This window comes from Trifolium pratense, linkage group LG6, assembly GCF_020283565.1.
Source record: "Trifolium pratense cultivar HEN17-A07 linkage group LG6, ARS_RC_1.1, whole genome shotgun sequence".
NCBI classification, from domain to species: Eukaryota; Viridiplantae; Streptophyta; class Magnoliopsida; order Fabales; family Fabaceae; genus Trifolium; species Trifolium pratense.
Window position 1 is genome coordinate 39,213,200 of NC_060064.1, and position 21,858 is coordinate 39,235,057.

At 31.2% G+C, this 21,858-nt stretch overlaps 1 protein-coding gene and 2 long non-coding RNA genes across 4 annotated transcripts; 1 reads left to right on the plus strand and 2 right to left on the minus strand.

Moving 5' to 3' along the window:
- Positions 1–316: 316 nt before the first annotated feature.
- Positions 317–3,696, minus strand: LOC123891544. 2 transcript variants are annotated; one of them, XR_006803150.1, is made up of 7 exons: positions 2,992–3,696; positions 1,936–1,961; positions 1,814–1,857; positions 1,567–1,633; positions 1,208–1,307; positions 878–983; positions 317–677 (listed from the first exon to the last, which is right to left on the minus strand). It is a non-coding gene; the product is annotated as an uncharacterized LOC123891544 (long non-coding RNA). The 2 variants fall into 2 exon arrangements; XR_006803149.1 differs by having other exon boundaries at positions 1,567–1,639; positions 2,992–3,656.
- Positions 3,697–9,648: 5,952 nt separating this feature from the next.
- LOC123890152 lies at positions 9,649–11,998 on the minus strand. The gene is made up of 4 exons (XR_006802726.1): positions 11,670–11,998; positions 11,193–11,339; positions 10,233–10,375; positions 9,649–9,967 (listed from the first exon to the last, which is right to left on the minus strand). It is a non-coding gene; the product is annotated as an uncharacterized LOC123890152 (long non-coding RNA).
- Positions 11,999–19,592: 7,594 nt separating this feature from the next.
- Positions 19,593–21,858, plus strand: LOC123893266 (probable F-box protein At1g44080). The gene is made up of 2 exons (XM_045943198.1): positions 19,593–19,723; positions 20,021–21,858. The coding sequence occupies exon 2, from the start codon at positions 20,039–20,041 to the stop codon at positions 21,224–21,226; it is 1,188 nt and encodes a 395-aa protein (XP_045799154.1). The 5' UTR covers positions 19,593–19,723; positions 20,021–20,038; the 3' UTR covers positions 21,227–21,858.

Sequence of the window (21,858 nt, forward strand, 5' to 3'; positions counted from 1 at the left end):
AGACTGAATTTATCTGTCTCTAACAATAAAAATCTGTCACTAAAAATTGATGCCAATATAAAATAGTTCCGTCTCTAACGTATATAATTCTGTCTCTGTAGAGACAGATTATATATTCCGTCTCTAATAATAATATTATTTTTTAAAAAATAATTTCAGCTCTAAAATAATTTTCACTATGGTTGTTGCAACTATATGAGCTTAAGCCTGCATGTAAAATTGAGAAACTTTACTATGTTGAGTCTAAATAGATAATAATCTATTTTATTGTTTTGAATAAACAACACTTGCATTAAAAGGAAAGACAACCACAAAGCACACAAAATATTTTGAAGTGCCAAAATTACAAAATATTCCATTAGTTGCTCTGCATTGACAATATGCAGAACTACACCTAAATCAAGATCCAACGCTCTTAACAAAAAAACTACAACCTATATGAAATGATACAACAGATAAGAAAGTACAAATGGAATTACATAGACTACACAAATGTCATATCATGAAACCAGAATGCTTAAATCTCACTAACTATAAATATGATTTCATTTAATAGTCTTGAATATTGTCCTCGAGCAACAGCCCAACAAATCCTTACTTTCTAAGCTCACCAATACCATAATTAAATAATTGCAGCCACCTAATTCCAACCTGAACCAAGACCGGTATTAATATATCTGCAAAGAAAGAAGCCATTGATAATTGTAGGTTCAACCAACACTTGCATCTAATTTAAGCTTAACATTTTAGATAATGTGTAGTGCATAGCATCCACTAGGAAATTTGCACCCAAAAAAATTAAAAAGTTACAAGACATTCACTAGAACTATTTATTTATGTAATGTTAACAAGAGAGAGAATTAGAGACATATGTAACCTGCATCTTCTTGGCTGAAACATAAGAGAGGTGTAGTTTTAATACATTTCCAAAATAGCCACCTTTTCCAATCAGCACTCCTAATTCTATGGTACCAGTAGAAAAGCTGAATAGTGACATAGAAAAGAGAAGAAAATATGACTAGAAAAGTCAAAATTAATATTCCATATCTAAATGGCCTCAATTTTGTTACTATTCAGTTAGAGATGAATCCAATGAGAAAATTAATCAACATACAAACAGAACATGGAAAATTAAACAAGTCCTATAAAATTAGGTACCAGTGACTCAAAAAATATCTCTACATAATTTTATAATTGATTTACTCACCAATCTGAAAAATAGTTACAGGTGCTCTTCACCTCATTCTACAAGGACTATTAACATAGCATGAACAAGCTTGTACTACCCCTGCCACCCCTGTGAAGAACTGGTTCAAAATGCATGAAATTATAGAAAAATATTCAGTCTCCGCAATATAGGTAAATCTGGTGTCATGCATTTAAAAGCAAAAAAGAGGGATACAAATAGAACATTCTTTGTCTTCCCTATGTATAGGTAACTCTCCCAAAACCAAAACAAAGTTATGTGTCTCTTATTTTGAAACAACATAAAAAAACGTTGATAATCGTTAGATATCGAACCAAATTTGAAATGAGAAATGCATAAAGCTAGCAAAAGAAACTGACCTACTAGTGAAGACACGAGAAGAGAAGCTTGACTAGTTCAGCAAAAAAAAAGCTTTTATTGGAGCAGCTGTAACTTGACATGCAAAGAGAAACATTTGACAAAAGTGAATTATTGATTAATAGCATAATTGTATAATGCATCAACTAGTTTCAAATAAATATAGCAGCAAATCATTTTCAGTGGCAAATGAATGCAAAAATATTGAATTACATTGTTAAATAAGCAGTACGAAAACACATAATATACCTTCCATCATGGTCCTAATAGTTGACTTTCTCTAAGTAAACTATCTACACACATAAAGTAATTCCTCAAAGTAAGTAATCTATTCCTTGATCTTTCTAGAAGAAGAGTGGTAGAGACGTAACCTGAAAGTTGGTTTCCCCTGAAATTCCTACATATAATTTGAGTGTTATTGCTATAGGATCAATGAAATAAACAACTCAATTCTTCAAAAACTTAGGCATTCCGGTTAAAGCTATTGTTTACAGAAATTCTTCATGAAGCATGATAAAAGAATTGAGGTATGAGAAATGTTGTGATCTAATGAAATAAACAACACAATTAGTCATTCAATTGCTACAGGATTAGTTGCTTGAGGTCACAATTATTGTATTTTTGTTTATTTACAAAAGTACAAGTAGTTTTGTATGTTTGCTTAAGGCCAAACATAAATCCAAAAAACTGTGACACCAATTACTAAATAAAATCTAGGAAATATAAATAATACTCCTAGTTTTGTATGGTTTTTTTTTTCCAGAGACATTGAATCATGCTTCTAGTTCATATTAAGTTATCTTCAAGCTATACCATGGTACAGTTAGATGTGCCCCTATCCAACAGGATTATTACTCAAGCTCAATTACAACTACTGCCACAACCAAATGATTTAGCTACACATGATTATAAGTTCACAATCAGTGAAGCTGAAGCAAGAATTTAACAAAACAAAAACCAACTTATATATTAGAGTATATAGTAAAGCATATTATAAATATAAATTATAACTGCATTTGTGTTAGGATCAAAGGCCTGTATCACCCCAAATTTTTCAACACCACCATGATAACTCTAAATTCTACTGTGGCTATGAATTGTAAATCACAAGTTCCGGTTCTACACATAGAGTTCAACGTTCTGCTGCAATGGTGCATAAAACACAACTTAGCCAACTAGTTGTAGCTAAGAGTTTGTCAAATGTCACATTGTCATACATAGGCAATGAGTTCACAAATGAAACTCACGCCCCTTTTAGTGCCAACATTTCTTAATTTGATTGCAAAAATGAAAGAACATCAAAAGTTAATGGAAAATAAAACCAACAAAGAAATCAATTCAGAACATATAGCAGGAAGAAAAGCAGATAAATTACTGTAGAGAACAAACTGTAGTAATAGAGAAATCAAATCAAATTAATAAAATACCTATTAAGCTAATATACATCCTCTTTATCCTGAGATGACAAATCAACATATGAAGCAATCCTAGCACAAAACACAAACAAACAAATTAGATACCTTTCTTTGGAATATATTTCAACGGATTAGATACCTTGTTTGAAAGACTGAGCCCAATAGTGTCATTGTGTGTGGAAAATGGGTATTAGGTGGTGATGAAATTAGGAGTGAATGTGAATTAAGAGTAGCAACAAAAGATTGAACTGATTAGAGGAACGAAAGGTACACAAGAATTAGATGGAACAAGAGGAACCCAAATGAACGAAAGGAAACCAGACAAACACAAGAATGAGAGGAACCCAAATGAAAGAAAGCAACCTAGACGAACGAAAGTAACCCAGATGAACGATAGATCAAGAAAAATTCGGGAGCAAAAACGAACAACAGAAACACTAGAAGAACACAAAAATGAAATTAGGGTTTTGCTTAAGAGCGAATGTGAAATAGAATTAGGTCTTCTTTGTGGAAATGAAATTGCAGTTAGGGTTTTGTCAAAATCGAATTAGGGAAATTTTATTTGAGAGGGAAATGATGGGGGGAAGTGAAAATGGAAATTAGGGAAATTTTGGAGTTGGAGGGATTCTTCAAGTGAAAGTAAAGTTTTGGTTCCAATACAAATACCAGAGAAAAAATTTTGTTTTAATTATTTTTTATTTAGAGACTGAATTAATTTGGTCTCCACTCTCATCCGTCTCTATATTCTGTCTCTGCATAAATTTGGTTTATTTCTTAAAATAATTTAGACATGTTAGACACGGATTTAGAGACCAAAAAAAAGTGTGACGGGCATATCTGTCTCTATAATCCGTCTCTAATATGAAATTTTCAAATGTGGTCTCTAATCATTAAATTCCGTCTCCAATTCTGTCTCAATTAGTGACAAATTAAATTCTGTCTCTAAATTCCGTCGTTATTTAGAACTTTTCTAGTAGTGCTCGTCGCTGTAAAGTAACGAACAAGGTATTGTGATAAAGCTTCTCTTTATATTTGTTTCTCTTGTTGTCTGTTGCCACTTGACATAAAAAAAGCATTCGATTTTCTCTTACATAGTTGTTTGTAACAAAGGTAAATTTAGGTTTCACAAAAAGTTATTGTTCTTTATTTGGGTTTCTTTTCCTTTCCAACTTTGACCCATTTTCCTTAATCACATTGATTCACATCATCCATAAACATTGGTGATATATGAAGCACTATGAGACACTGACTAGAACATGAAAGTAATTGAATGTAACCATATTTACCGACGTCTTGTCGGACACACTAGACACGTCTGCAATATGAAACATTAACAAAAAGTAAATTAACCACATAAAAGGGTATCATAAATTTGAACAAGTTGAGTCCTGTGAGCATAACTCAGTTAGTAGGGGGACACTGGATGTAATATTCAGGGACCGGAGTTCGAATCTACTATTTCCAGTTTTTCACCTTAAAAAGTGATATTGTACTATAGACAAAAAAATTTTGAACATGAGGAGAGGATTATTTTGTTGATGTAGAGCATGTAAATCTTCTCGTTTTTTAGGTTTAAACAAACTTGTTAATACATGTCTAGAAAGTGGGTTCTTGTGTTTCCCGTCATAACTTTTGCAGGAGTTATGTGTTGAGCAAGAAACATGACCATGACTTCAGTCACAAAGTTTTGATTTAGGATGTTATCGTGTGCTTCTTTATCCTTGCTTTTATTGTCAAATTTCCACCATGAGATCAATGAACTTTTCATTGAGTTAATATTGTTGATTCGAGCATTTATGTTTCGTGCGGGTTTAGATAGATAGTTAGTTTGGCAGAATCACAGTGTGAATTAGGGGTGATCGCGGTGCGGTTTGGTTCGGTTTTGAGCATAAAAATCATCCTAACCGCGAGATAAAAATGCATGCGGTTCGGTTTGGTTCGGTTGATTTTTAAAAAGTCATCCAAACCAAACCAAACCAATGCGGTTTGGATGGTTCGGTTGGTGCGGTTTATAACATAACGATTGTACCGAACAATTTTAAGCATAAAAAAAAATAAAAAATTGAAGTTCCAAAATAACATTGTAGTACCAACAAAAATTATTTATCCAAAATAACATTATAGTAACTTACAATTTTAAATATATAAAAAAATTGAATTTTCAAAATAACATCACAGTACCGATAAAATTTGTTTATTTAAAATAACATTACAACACCAAAATAAAATTTCAGTACAAAAAATAAAAACAACTTGAAGTTCGATTAATTTGGTCGACTGACTTGGTAATTGGGCATGTATATTGGAATATAAATATATTTTCTTTTACGATATTGGAATATAAATATATAATAGTAACTTAATGCGGTTTTTGCGGTTATCCGCGGTTTTTGCGGTTTGCGGTTTTGCGGTTTGCGGTTCAGTAAGAAAGTCATCCAAATACATCCAAACCAAATGCGGTTTTTGCGATTTTCGGTTTGGTTTGGTTCGATTTGCGGTTTTACTTTTGGATTGGTTCGGATACGATCACCCCTAGTGTGAATTAGTGATGTTTGGGAAAAACAAAAACTACTGGTTAGAGCTTCAACAGACTCACGGTGTTGCCATAATTTTTCCAAACCCACCGCCAATCCATCTTTCAACAAAATCTTCATTTTGTAGAATCACAAAAAACTACATATTTTGGCATACAAACCCTTTTAACAAGTTCAACAAATGCATTAAGTGCATGTTTGTAGCTTGAATTTTAGACTCAACTGCTTGTATTACTGTGCCTAAAATTCATATCTTAAAATTATTTCATTCTTTAAAGCTCGGGAATCATGATGGTTTTCAGGCAAATGGCATTTTGTTTTGTAGCTTCTCAAGTTTTCACCTAGTTAATGGATGAGAACATTTCTTTATACCATTTGTCATCTCATTGTATTTGTAGGAATTTATTGCAACCATGGACTCTAGTTTTCATACTACACAACCTGATAGACACAAAAACGAGCCTTCCAAGAGGCAAAAATCCAACGAGGTTCAAGATACGATAAGCAACCTACCTGACTTTATCATTGGTCATTCTTTCTTTTCTTTCTATTAAAGCTGCAGTTCGTACTAATGTTTTATCAGAGAGGTGGATATACACGTGGACATTTGCCACAGAGCTAAGTTTTAAAGATAAAGAGAGTATTTATTCTCTCCATAAGATAGACAAAACTAGATTTATCAACTATGTCTGCAGAGTGCTGCTTCATCTGAATAGTGCAAGTATCAAAACATTTTTCTCTTGCTCTTTCAGAGAAATATGACCCCTACATTATCAATCAGTGGATATCTTCTGTTTCAAATAGAAGAGTAAAAAAGATTAGTGTCCGTTCGCTTGAAGAATGCAACATTTCATGTTATCCCAATTTCAAATGCCAGTCGTTGGAGGAATATATTGAAGCTAGGGATGGATCAGTCTATAATCCAATTTCCTTTCATTGTGTGTCTTTCATCCAGCACTGTCCTGCACTTGGTGAAAAACAGGAATGAAATGACCGTTACTTGTTACTCTTCTAATGAGTCAAAAGAGCTAACTCTTAATTTCCCAGTTCTTAGAGAGTATAAGACATTTGGCTGCACTTGGTTAGGTGTAAAGCGTGTCACTTTACAAGCGCCTTTACTTGAAGAGGTTTCAATATATCGCAGTGATATGTATTCACAATCTGATGTGTCACATGCTGAAATTAATATCCGTGCTTCCTATATTACGAAATTTCGTTATGTTGGTTATATATCATTGGAGACCATTTTTGCTAGATGAACACATTGGTAATGCTCATATTTCTTTAATAAATTCAAAGGTCAAGAATGTGCAACAACTGGGGATTTTTGTTCACAAGCTTTTCAGTATTAATGTGGAATGTTTACAGCTTTTTCTAGGTCTTGATCAAGTATGTTTTCTTTCTACAGCCTTTAAGTTAATGTTGATAAGAAGAACTTTAGATTGTTGTATTAAAATCAATGACTAAATTTGTAATTAGTGAGTAAAATACAAGGCTCAGGAGACTTTTCAATAATTGTTATACCTGATGGGATAGATAACGGTCTCTGGTGGTTAAAAACGCTTCCGCGTATTATATGGTTATTATTGTGAATTTGAACAAAACACACCAAGAACAAAGTGCGTGGAACAAATAACAATGACAGTCGAACTAAACAACCAAAGCAATATTTAGTCATCAATTTTAATGATAAAGATAGTAGATGAACCAACACACCAAGATTGTTTACACACCAAATTGACCTACGTCGATCTAACAACGAGTCTTTACAAAAGATACAAAAGAGTTACAAGAAATTAGCTTCAACCTGATTCCAGAATTTCTGACATGTGATTTTAAGGCACAGTTATGAAGTTTTGAACATTAAATAGTGAAAAAATTGTCTAATTGTATATTTCATTTACTATATCTCTTGGATAATTTCTCAACATGTAGTCCTAACACGAACATATATTTTTCCCTTGGTCATCCAGGATCTTGCACAAATGAAACATTGTTTGGCTGATATTCCTGCATTTCGAATGTTGGTTCATCTTCGGCTATTATGTGTTACCTGTGAAATTTTGTTAGGCTTACTTTTAAAATCACCATGTCTGCAGACTCTAGTTATAATGGTTCGTGATTGATAATCTTTAAATTTTACAAAATGCATTTAAGATAAGGTCTTAGTAATTGTTTAAGCTTTTCCATTTGTCTTAATTTGACCTAGTCTAATATTAACAATATATATATATATATATATATATATATATATATTTTCCGGATCATCAGGTGACAAATTCTAATGAAGAACCTTTCACTACAAGAAATTTGCCAGTTTGCGACGGTTTTGGAGGTGTTTAGCGGCGGTTCTAAACCGTCGCAACTGTCTATAGCAACAGTTGTGCAAAGGTCGGAGATCCTGGCATCGGCACCACTATATAGCGACGGTTTAATGAATTGCCACACAAACCGTCGCTATCGACTTAGCGTCAGTTGAAAATCGTCGCGGAATCATATAAACAGCCGGGAATTGGAAAGTAAGAGGGAATGTATTTCACCATCTCTGCGACGGTTTTAAACCGTCGCAATCCCTTCTTTTTGTTTAAAAAAATTGGTATTTTTGGGTTAGCTTATGGCTTTTCCTTTTTTTTTTTGTTAGCTTATAGCTTTTCCTTTTTAATTGATCTTATTTCATACTGATAACTACTAAATTAATTGATAAAAATCCAATAAAGTAATCATATCAACAAAAGCATAATTTTAATTAAAAGTGCTTAAACATAGTAATTAAAATTATACCACCAAAGTTCCATAAAAAATAAATAAATTATACAATCAAAGTTCAACACAAATGTCTAATTAAATATAAACTATATCTAATTAAAAAAAATTATACAACACAAATGTTCTAACACAACGATATAGCAGTTCTTGATCTTCATTTTCTTTATTTCTGGATCAAAAATCGCCTGCACATTTGTTTTTAAAATAAAACAACCATCTTAGAGCTAAGCAACAAACCAACAACTATGTAATTATTATATGAGGAAACTATCTTAACAACTTTAAGATAGTGCAACTTATTCATACAAATTAAAACAGAATATCCATTTTCCTATGATTCAAAGCTAAGAACATGTACAAGTGCATTTTATTCATTTCTCTGCCCAGGCACTGAGGCATTGATACGCCCTGCAAAGCCACTCATAGAAAATGGATCATGATTACCACTGAGGCATTGTTCTGAATTTTAACATAATGAATTTTAACCAGTTAGATTATTCTCAGAGAGATCTCACTCACCAAGCTCACCAATATCCTCCGAAATCTCACTCACCAAGTAGGGATTTTCAGACAAATCAAGAACTTCTAAGTTAGTCAAATTACGAAACACCTTACGTACATCACTAGAAAGCAAATTACTATCCATATTAAGCACTTGAAGATTCTTCAATGAACCAAAACTACCTGGAACATTTCCTTCAATATTGTTTCTACTCAAATCAAGCACATATAATTAAACAAAGAAAATTCTGAGAAGGGATATATCATATATAGTACCCCAAATGAGATACATAGGGAGATTGACTTACATAATGAATACACATAGGGAGATTGACTTACAATAATACTGCACAGAAGTATAAAAATCATTCTATTTCATTGCAAATAATATTAAAACACAAATGCAACTAGCAGATTTCTCAGCATTAACAAGTAATTTCTTACATTTTTTTTCCGAGCCTCGTCATTAACATATGCCCCGTTCCGCTTCTTGTGAGAGACTTCGTACATCCCCCCTCTGCTGTAGGGCCTCCCATCTCATTTTTCCTAAAATATTGCACCATATAGTTATAAATTCATACTGAATATATCAGTTTCATGAGTACAGAAAACTGAATATTTAAAATCACAAACATGCTCACACAAATGAGATAGGATATGTAGCATTTGATAGTTTTAAAATCTATTAATTAGTAACTTACTAGTCCTAGTTCAAACACAAGCAGAAAGACAAAAAATGAGGCGTTAAAGGCTCTACCTTTTTACCTTTAATGTTACCATTAAAAACATTATATCAGGATTCTTAAGATATATCAACTTCTTAAGATTTCTAACCAGAAAAATGGGAGCTACATGACAGATATACATATTGGACAAATGATCTAGTTTCATATCACTTTGGGAAATATATGTATTGTTTTTACATATTGCACACGCAATAATTACATTTTAGCACCTAAAGTGACTAATCCATATTTGATAATTTACAAATAAAGCAAACAGTACACTAATATATTAGGCCATAAGACAACAAAAATACAAATAGCAAAAATCCTGATCCTGAAGCATGAGCAGCAATTAGAAGTGGAAAAATGAAAAGAAACCTTGTTGATTAACTTTTCATGTTCTTCTGCATATTTGGCAAACTTAATTGCATGTTTAGAAATAATCTCCTTCACTAGTGAAATCTGCATTATCATCATCATGCATTACTACTTTACTTGAAATGAATGAAATGAAATTATGAAAAAGAATGTTTGATACTATTACCTTGGATTCTTCAACCTGCACATATGCTTTTGCAACAGAACTGAAGTGGTAATCATGATATACATATTTTTTTTTTGTAGTGCTTACATATGATATACATTAATCAAAGTTTAAAAACAGTGGTAATCATGACTCTTCCTCTGACTAACAGTGGATTAACGAAGTTGGCAAAATTGATTATACCTGAGGTGTAGATCTTCACCAGTAGAGAAAGTAAAAGGTGTCTCAATGAAAAGTGTCTTAACAAGCTTTCCCATATATTCTAACTCAAAGGCCTTCAATGTTGGAAGTACATCAAATGCTGGAAGTGGTTCTTAACATAATGCCTATATATATAAATTGAGTCAACCACTGAAATTTAATATATAGGAAGATACAATGCATGCTTGTAGTTTTTCATTTTCCTCAATACAGGGCAGTTAATAACAAGGAATCTGAATCGGGGTACATATTCATGCAACTGTAACTATGTAACTAGTTTCAACTGACAACCTACAACAATGATAAAATTTGGAAAGTATGTAAACAATGCATAAATCCATTGTATAGGATAAACAAATCATGTACAATAATTAGGATACATGCGGTCTTTGTGTTCATTACAGTTTATTCTATTTGGTTAAGCTTCACTTCGTAATCTAAACTGATGTTTCTTTAAATTCTTCCCTCAATATATATTTAAAGCCTAATGAGATAGAACCCTGGATCCATGCTAATCCAATGGACTTATTTCCAATCTATTAAGGGGATGTTTCAGTAAACATCTTAATTAAGCATTTATCATGTGTTTATGGCAAGTAGAACACTTCAAATGGCAGCAAAATGATTAACATACTTCTACATGTCAACTATATATATATAATAAGGAAACAATTGATAGTTTTTCAATATCTCCTACTAGCACTGCATAAATGCAGTGCAAGACAGAGCATAACAAAAACACAGTCTTACTAATATTCAAGGGTATCAAATCATCAGTTATACTAATGTTTATGAAATTATGACAAATATAAAATGAATGTCGCGATATCAGATAAGAGGAAACTTCTGACAATTCAATTCTCCAAATAGTTAAAAGAGCAGCATAGCAAGATGCAAGCCAGATGACATAACATTTATCCTCATCTTTGACATTAAAAATACCTTGTCGTCAGCAGCAAGTATTACTAGTTGGCCATCTTCTGCCGCTTCTTGCTACCCGAAACAGGAGCTTCAAGGAAGTCACTGCCCTTTGCTTTGATTGCCTGTAGAAAGAAGGCCCTTTGAGTTGCAATTTATAAAGTTATGTACCTATCCACAATCATCATCAAATTTTTGTACTTCACTTTATACACAAAGTTATGTACCTAGCTAATTCAGCTTCACTAGAACTAAATTCAGCTTTCTTTTCTTTTATAGTCATAACTCATATATAAGAACTTCGAAATACCTAATTCTTCATACTCAATCAATACATACAACAAACCAATAAATAAATTTCGTAAACCTAGTTCTTCATCCTCAATAACAAACGAATAGATAAATTTCATATACCTAATAACCAATTCATAAAACCAAATGATGAAAAAAATTGGAGACAATAAATAAAAAAATTAACAATAATGAAATGAGAAACTGAACCTGAAGGTGATTTTGAAGGTTGAATGAAGGTCAATTGAAGCTGAAGGAAGAATCTGAGGAGAATTTGAAGCTTACATTGAACAAACGAGTTTGAATCTGAAGCTTAGGTTGAAGAACGAAGAACGACCATGACTGAATAAGAACGAAGATTGAATAGCTTAGGGTGAAAACGAATATTGAATCTGAACGAAGATTGAAGCTTAGGTTGAACGAACGAACAAACAAAGATTGAACGACGTTACTGAATCATCTTTTTCGTTACTCATCTGAATCTGAAATTGAGTGAAATGAAATGAAAACTTGTGAAAAAGAGTAGCGGGTTCTGGAAAGAAAAAAAAAAAGAGGGAATGCTAGTGAATATTCGTGGTTATGATATAAGCCGCGACGATTTAGTTGAAAGGCTGCAATCCACAAAAACTATAAGGGCGGCGACGGTTGTGTAGAAACCGCCCCAAACCATCTGTCGCAAATCAAACTTTTTTTTTTGTAGTGTTTGAATATTTTGCAATTGTACCAGACTGTTTTCTATCTACCCTAAAGAGTTAAAAATTTGAATATTTTGTGGGTGGTAAGTATGAGTTAAGTTTTGCTAAATTTGTTATGGGAAAAGGTCAGGTTTCGGAGAGTATTAGTTTCTCATGTAGTCAAGAACTGCATGGGGCAGCATTCGAAAAAATTAAAGAGGAGATATTTTTAGTTAAGAGAAATTTCACTATAGAATTTTCAGCTCATTCGGTTAAAGAAGATATTTGAGAGTGAGGAATACACTGTTCATTCATATTTATAATTGAATATTGTTCATGGATGAATGTATTTCAAAATTGTTGATATATTTCAAAATTGTGAAAAGAGTGGGGAATAGAGATATGCTAATATATGTTGAGATTTTGGAGTAATTCATGTTGTTGAGACAGTTACTTGTTCTGCAAGTAACAGGATAGTTAGTTGCAATCGGTTGCTTAGGTGTCAAGTAATGGATAAGTTTGTTACTTAAGGAGTTAATAACAATTTTAGAGTTTGTTAGGGTGTTAGTTAGAAGTTAGTTATAAACTAACTTTGTTGCTTATGTGTGAAACAACTTATATAAATGCTTAGAATCCTTAGATGCATTTCATTAGTGATTGTACTTTGAGTTTTGGCCCAATAGTGGATGAATAAAATTCCTCTCTTTCCCCCTAAACAATTCTATTCTTTGTTAAGCCAATTTTCATTGTTCTTCATTCATCTTCTCTTCTCTCATTGCTTCTGCAACATAAAAACCAGTTTGTGAAAGTGTGTGTGTGTGAAGCGCGTTCCGCACTTGTTGAGCAGTGTGTGTGCGCTTGTGTGTTTGATCAATTGTTGCGCTAATGATATAGACTATAAATCTTATAAGACTGAGTAATGGGCCAAATACAATTATTACGCATAATTATTATGCATAAATATACACTATAATGCTAGGGTCACGCCCACCCTCTATAACATACTCTTTAAACACACTCCAATAGTCCGACGTCATGTCATCCACATTTTTGTTTCATTTCCTGGCTACCGGATTCAATTTGACAGGTATAGTTATTTATTTATTTTTTTGTTATTAACTTTTGATTCCAACTTTTCTTCTTTCTTCTAGATTCATCCAAAATCATCTCTTTTGTCCCTGCAACTCTTTAGCACTACTCACAATTTTTGTTTTAGTTGCTTTTTCTGTCAAAGGAAACCACAGTTTTTGTACATCTTGTTTTTGTACATCTTGATCTACATCATCCTTCATCCATACAAATTAAAATCTTCTTTGTCTTGCGTCACCGTGTCTTCCTCATTCTTCTACAACGTATAATAAATGTGTCTTGGAAAAGTATTAATAAATATGTCTAGAGATTTGAAAAATGACTTATATTTAAGGACAAACTTTTCTTTGAAAGGGGGCACTTTAGCTTATAATTAGGAATAGGGAGCGTATTTTCAATTTAAAATATCGGTGCTATATAGATTATTAGACATTTCACTTATCATTCATATTGGAGCAAATGATCATTTTGATTATTTTTGGGTACCTCTTGTGCACTTTATTGTTCTGTATAATTCTCTTACCGGATCATTTTATAATCTAAATTGTGATATGTACTTATAAAAGGATGCCACATTGGAATTTTATCATGAGAGACAAACTCTCAAACATATAGTATTATAGTTATAGATACTATGGTTCAACTTATAAAAGAACCCTAAAATGAACCATGGGGGGCTTCCCCCTTGCATCCGATCGAGTCACAACTCGCAACCCATGCATATTTGCATACATGTATGGTTAATAACATTTGGAATAGGACCTAACAACTCTCTTAAATATAATATTTATGGACTTAAATTATTACTATTACTATGCATAATTTTTTGAACTATTTGTAGAAGACTCATGGCTTATGGTGCTAGGAAGCTAAAAATGTCAAATGCAAATGGTATAAAAGCATGTTGATTGTCAGAACATGTTTTCTCATATTTATATCGATAAATTAGTTCAGCTGCTAATTTTACAAAACACTACAAATTAAATAAGTTAACTTATTCACTATAAACTACTGCATAAACTTGTTGATAAATTATAAGATATTTGCTCTTCGCTATAACCTAGATTATCAATTGTCCATTATTTTTTACTATACAAAGTTTATAGTGTTGGGTTGGACAATATTAATAATAAATAAATTTCAATTATCGACGGAGGGAAGAAAAAAAACCACGTAAAGCCTTTAACTCTTTTAAGTGCAATGGAAGATGACAGTGTGGTGGATGGTATGGTAAGTTTTGCTCAAGGTATTAAGTGTAATGGCAGTGTGGTGGGTGGTAGTAGTAATGTTTTGTATATACTTAGAAGTCTATATGTAATTAATGATAGTTGTTTTTCTTTTTTCTGATCCAAATTTTTTTTATGGTTTTTAACAATAAAGTTTGGATTTATCCAAGCAAAGTACGATAGTACATTTCAAGCCATACTAATGTGTGGGTGATCAAGCCATAGGTGATATAATTTAAGAAGAGTTGCTAATAATCTAGTGAGTTCAATCACTAGATTATTAGACCAAAAAATAATATTACATGATTTAATATTACTTGATTAATTGTTATTATTGTGTGTAATTTTTATCTTAGTTTGGTGTAGAGTTTTTTTTTTTTTTTTGTGAGGCATAGTTTGGTGTAGAGATGATATGCCTACTAGTTAATTAGACTAATTGAAGTGTCCAATTATATTTAAGTGTCCAATTTAGAATCTTTGTATTTAAGTGTCCAATTTTATTTTCAATAATTTATTTAATATCATTAATTAAACTAATTGAATTAGACTTAATTATTTAATTATTTAATTAGAATTTGTTTAGGTTAATTAGACTATTATTAAATAATTAAATTAAAAAGAAAAAGATTTCTTACTTTCTTTAATTATAGAAGGTGGGGTCTACGTGGGTTAAAGTAAAAAAGACTTAAATGCAGTTTTAACCCCTATTTTGAATAAATCAGAATTTTGCCCCCCCTATTTCACCGAAACGGTAATTAATCTCTCTATGTAACTCCAAATTTAGTGTATTTTGATTCTGTGGAAAGCTAACTCGATTACGGTCATTTTAGAACTAGTTTGGTGAATTATTAATCAAAATTGAGTTACCAAAATTGAGGTATCAGTTTGCTTCTGAGCCTCAACTTCAAAGTTTTGCACATAACTCAATTTTGATCAATAATTCACCAAACTGGTACCAAAATGACCGTAACCGAGTTAACTTCCACAGAATAAAACTCCACTAAATTTGGAGTAACAGAAAGAAATTAATTATTGTTTTAGTGAAATAGAAGAACAAAATTCCGATTTATTTAAAATAGGGGGAGTAAAACTGCATTTAAGCTAAGTAAAAAAAGTAGGGAAAAGTGAAAGTAAAAAGGTGGTGAAATTGTAAATGAGAGGGAAGTGATGCTGACGTTTCAACCTTTTTTATTTTTTGAGCTGTCATAACTCATAATTTTTAGAGACTAGAGAGTATCCAATGCAAAAAATTTCCATGGCTTATTATATAAGAATTGCAGAGAGTTCCATAACTAGTTAATCTTCCCATAGGAATATTTTGGGCAAATATACTATTAATACAACACATATCAACCAAGCAACTTATCTAAATGAGTTCATTTGCATTATGTATTAGAGAAAATCTCCACTCTAATTGAGTTAGGCAGATTTGTGATGAAGGTGAGTGGTGATGTAAGCTTTTATGTTTGCTTTGAAAATCTCCACTCCAAATAAAGTGATAACATGAAAATGGGTCTGCATTGAAATAGCAGGTATTTTTATGATGGTTCTTTTTTGTATTTGTTTTGAAACAATGATGTAATTTGTGGGTGACTAGACTGAAAGTAATTGGTTTATGTAAATGCAAAGTTACTCTGAGTACATGGAGAGCTCCTACAAGGAGTGTAGTGAAAAATTTAATTTACTTTTCTTTTGAAAGAGAAAGCGTAGCCATCCCTTACGGGAATCGAACCCGTGTTTAGCTTAGCAATTTAAGAGTCTCTGCCTAATAAACATATAATATATAGTAATTGTTGTTTTTGATATTGAAAAATAATTTTCTAAAAAATAAGCCTAAAAAATCCAATTAATATTGTGACCAATATTTCAAATGGAAAAATCAATTGAAAGTGACTTAATCGGACTTCAAATATTGTTCACATATATATCCATTTTTGAGGTCCAAGAGAAAAGAAAGTTACATAGAATAGTCTTTTGAAATATATTTTTCTTTATTTTTTTCAATGTTTGTTCAGGTGCCATATTGGGAAAAATTTATTCTCCTCCGTTGAGTAGTTCACTTTGTTTACAGTATAACTACATGGTTCCTCCAATTCAGATGACGTGTCCTTCAAAAGCTGGTTACCAGAAAATCAGACCTGCTAGGGAGTGTAACCAACATCATTGAAAATCTTTTTTTTTTTTTTTTTGAGAAAACATCATTGAAAATCTTATACTACTATTTTTTGTTTTTTGAAGTTAAATCTTATACTCTATACTATATTCATATTATAGTTACATTTATATATTAGCACTATAATATTCAAGTTAGATCAACTATTATTGAATACTTAAAATTAAAAGAAATTAAAAGTATAGACTATATATAGCTTTTGTTTTCTTGCTTTTGTAATATTTAATTAGTCTTTTTGACTTGTTTTGTTAATTCATTATTATTATCAAAGTTATAGTTGTAGTATTTTAGTAGTTTTTTTTTTTTAATAATACTACTTTTCATTTTTTTTTAATAAGAGACAGATAAGTTAATAAAATTTAATGTATATAATTCATAATATTATTGATCAATTTTTATTATTAACTTGCAATTAGGGAGCAAAATGCTTTATGAATTAGTTTTACTGATGTAGTATATTCATTTTTAGCTGGAAGATTAAGAAAATGACAAGTTGTGATTCTATAAACAGAATAAAGATGCAAAAGTTGCGTTTTTTTTCTTGAATATATGCTCTTGTGAATAGTTTCTTGCAATGTTTTAAAACTCGGATCGGTGATCGACTCGGTCAAGGTACTGGGTCACTGGTTCACTGGTCAGACCAGTGGGTCACTGGTCAGACCGCATGACTATTGACCCGGCTTATATAAAAAATTTATATATATTAACTTAAATTTCATAACAATAAAATTTAATAAAAAAAATTTTCCTTCAAACTTTTTTCAATAAAATTTCATATATTTAAAAGAAAAAACTCAAAAGCTTTTCATTTCATCATTATTTATATTTTGATTCACATATCTAACCGTATAATATTATAATTTAGTCGATAAAAGTATTATTATATCATAATTTTTAATTAGAACAACATAATTTATAAGTCCAAAAAAAAATAATACATAATTTAATATATTATATTAAAATAAAACAGTGAATATATGTTAAATTAAAAATAATAAGGAAAAAAATGATCAATGTATTTATTAATACATGTCATGGTGTTTTATAACTGATATAGTAGTATAGTAGTATTAAATATATTTCAGTTATTTGGAATATCACATAAATGTGAGTGGCCTAGTGGTAGTAGTGATGCGGTTGTATCCAAGTGACCTGAGTTCAACACCTATATGCAACATATGTAGATTTTTTTTGAAATAATTGATTTCCTTTTCAAATCGGTCCGGTTCACGCGTACGGGTTAACCCGGTTCCCGGTCAACCATCAACCCAAACTCAAACTCACTTATCATTTTTATATATTGTTATAGATGAAATTAAAAATGAGAGATTAATAAAATTTTGCAATTAAAAAATGTACCTTATTTAAATTTCTGCAAGAATTGTGATCATTGAAAATAAAAAAGAACCATTGTGCAATTATAATATGTTACGCAGTTATAATATGTTACATACTTGATGTCTTATTAGATTTATTGTGTTATTTGAATTTAAAAGGGTAATTTGGACAATATAAAAAATTCAACCCAAACTCACTTATTCTTTTTATATATTGTTATAGATTATTATTATTATTATTATTATTATTATTATTATTATTATTATTATTATTATTATTATTATTATTATTATTATTATTATTATTATTATTATTATTAACATGTTGAGACTGATTAAATTAAGTTGTACGTAGAAAAATGTAGAGTATGGTTCTCTTATATATCATCCTAATTAGATGATGCCAACTTTACGTCTTTACCCCTCCATACCATTACTCATTCCTATATAAAGAGAAGGAGGGAGTAACTAGATTTAAATTTTCTAGTCCATAGTCCACTCCATAGTCCTCACTCCTCACTAGAATCTTTCATATTATCAAGTAAGTAACATTTTTCTCCTTATGTTTATCTCTTAGATTTTGTTGAAAAACAATTTTTGTTTTTATAATGTTGAAAAACAGATTTATTAAGAATAAATATTTTCTCATGATTTTTGTAAAAAAAAAATTAGTCGTAGAATTTGGTTTATGATAGTAAAAAAAAGGTTTAGTCCTAAAAATTTGACTTTTTAAAATAATTTGGGTTTTGATCTAATCTTAAACATAAATAAATAAAATCATTTGGCTAAAGTCATTTCTAATATCTACTCTATTTAACACAAGTTCATTTTTTCTTTACGTAGCTCACATAAGGGGTATACTTTGTTCTTCTTCTCTACATTCACAATATGGGTAATGCTCTAGTATGTTTTGCATCAACTTGTATGGTGTTGGATCATGGCAATGCCCACAATCATCCGTGTCATCAATGTAACCAAACCTTCCCTACTAAAAAAAAGCTCAAAGACCATGCAAAAAATCACAAAGGACCTTTCAAATGCCACAAGTGCTTTCGGACTTTGACCACAAGTGATGACAAGAAGGCACACGAGGACAGAAATGAATGCAGCAAAAAATGATCCAATGTTATTTTCAGTTTGTTTTAAATAAATGTTGTTGTTGTTGTTTGTTGTTGTGTTTTGTCAAAAAAATAAAATAAATGTTGTTTTTTTTTATATATTCAATGTAATGTTTAAGTTTGGTTGTCTTAATAGTAATGTTGTTTTAATAATGTGTCCTATCATTATTTGTTTCAAAAAAATTGTGTGAAGACTTTTAGAGGTAATTTTTTTTTGTTTGAATTTTAGAGGTAATATTATTAAAGAATAATTTTAGAAGTAAAAGATTAAGAAAATTCACTTTTAAAATTATAAAATAGTTTGTAAAAAAAATATATCAAATAGTATAGTATAGTGTAAGAAAAGAAAGCTCTTTCATAATATTATACTCCATAACAAAAAAAAATCTTCAATAAACAAATAATATAAAAACATATACATGTAAAATGATGAAATATAAATAGATATATAGAAATACACAAAAAAAAAAAAAAAAAGTAACATACATGCACGTGTGAAACCAACAAGGCAACAACAACCTTGTACTGTATCACATAGTGCTTTCCATATCTTTGGTTCACTGTCTCCAACAAGATCCATAGTTCTTCCCATATCACTGTATCAAGCAATTGAAGTTGAGAATCTCTCATCATTATTATTTTTCATTGTGAGTATCTTTTTCTTTGAAAAACAGATTTATTATGAAAAAAGATTTTAAACATGATTTAGTCCTAGAATTTTGCTTCTATTAGTCCGGAAAAGATTTAGTCCTAAAAATTAGACTTTTGATTTAGTCCAAAAATTTGTGGCTTCTGATCCAAAATATCTCATGATTTCAATTCAAATTGAAATCCTATAAATATATACTCCCAAATTGCAACAATATATTTTCTTTTTGGTTCGCAATTTTAACCTCTAACCCTTTTTTATTTGTTCTTTAACATTCTTACCACTTGATTTTCAGTATTTTAATTTCTTGTTAATGGAGGTAGCAGTAGATTGGGGAAACTTAGAAGCACTTCCTCTAAGTTTGATTTTTGACAAGTTGGTAGAGCGCATAGATCACATTTATTTCAGCGTGGTATGCAAGAATTGGTATTCAATTGCAAAGTTTAATTATCAGAATCGCCAAGTAAAAAACAATGTATTGCCCATGCTTATGATTCCCAAAAGAAAGGCTAGAAAAACAAGATGTTTATATGGGATTTCAACCAACACAACTTACCGCTTTCAACTACCACTACCTCATAACAAGAGGTTGTGTGGTTCGAGTCATGGTTGGGTTGTAAAGATGGATGATATTAAGCAAGGTACAATTTTAACCCTACTAAATCCATTCAAAAATCTAGTTTCCATCACTCTACCACCCCTCTACATGCCGGATGGATATAAACGAGTTAGATATTATGAATGTAATGTTCATAAGGTTTTTTTATCATCTAATCCCACAACTAGGCCACATGATTATGTTGTTGTAGCAATTTATGGTATGCTTGAATGTCTTGCTTTCATAAAAGCAGGTCAAGAGTTTTGGACTTATGTTAATGTTGATTATAATGGCTTCACCGATATTTCATTTTATAAAGGCCTAGTCTATGCGGTGGGACGATGGAATAACATTGTCTCTTTCGATTTTTCTAACTCGAAAAATTCTTTTGATCATGAGAAGGTCATTCCCAATGTTCTTCAAACCCGGGGGGATAATTATTATGCTCATAGAGGATATCTCGTGGAATCATTGGAGGGAGACTTGTTGCTTGTAAGAAAATGGATAGGTTTTCCCGATGATGACAATGAAGATGAAGAAAGGAACCTACCTAGTAGTGGCACTAAAGGATTTGAAGTGTATAAGTTGGAATTGGATCTTCAAAGTGGTAAGCTTATACAAAAGATAAGACTTGATAGTTTGGGAGACAATGTTTTATTTTTGGGTGATAATGATTCTGTCTCTATGTCGGCTTCCTATTTTGCCAATTATCTACAAAAGGATTCAATTTATTATACCGATGATTTTTACGAAGAAGCTCCGGATCCATATCCTAAAGGACCATTTGATATGAAAATCTTTAACGTAAAAGATGAAAGTTTTAGTGAACATTGCCCTTTCAAATCTTGGTTCAAACGGATGCCACCTTCAATATGGGTTATTCCACCATTTCAATGGGATTGATAGCTTCAACTTGAAGTATGCCACCTTTAGAATTAACATTTCAGTATCTACATTTCATTATTTAGCTTGCTTAATTTCATAATTTAAGTCGGTTATCGGAGTTGGTCTGTGACACTCTAATTGAAGAATTATGGAGCATATTTTTCTTGAGGGAAGTGTGTTTCTTGGTAATCAAGTTGCTGCGTTTGTCAAAGAAGTATAAGGTTTCACATAGCAGAGCTCATCTTTGGATTTATTTATTGCAGAAGACGATTATTTCGCTCAGACATTAGGTAGATTATGGAGTTTACTTGTTCTTAGATTTGTGTTTGATTATGGTGGAGGTGGTGTTGAATTGTAAATTTTGTGCTGATGTGTGCCTAGTTGCAGATCGTGGCAGTGGCGAGAACCTGTTGGGGGTGCTGATGTATCGTTGTTGCTTTTCGCAGGCAGATTGCTTATCTCAGATTATGTATAGGTTGGGACGTTCTTTCAGCTTAATTGTAGTTTGTTTGTTTATTTAAGATTTTGATAGGCTGTCTTGAGTTGTATCTTTTCCATTTGGCTGCTATCCTTAATATCAGAATGTAATATTGTGAGTTCATGTCTTATGCCTGATTTTTAATATAATACTTTTTGCTTTTTCAAAACAA

Excerpts from the sequence above, each read along its gene's own strand:
- LOC123893266 (XM_045943198.1), top strand. The coding sequence starts at position 20,039 with ATGGAGGTAGCAGTAGATTGGGGAAACTTAGAAGCACTTCCTCTAAGT.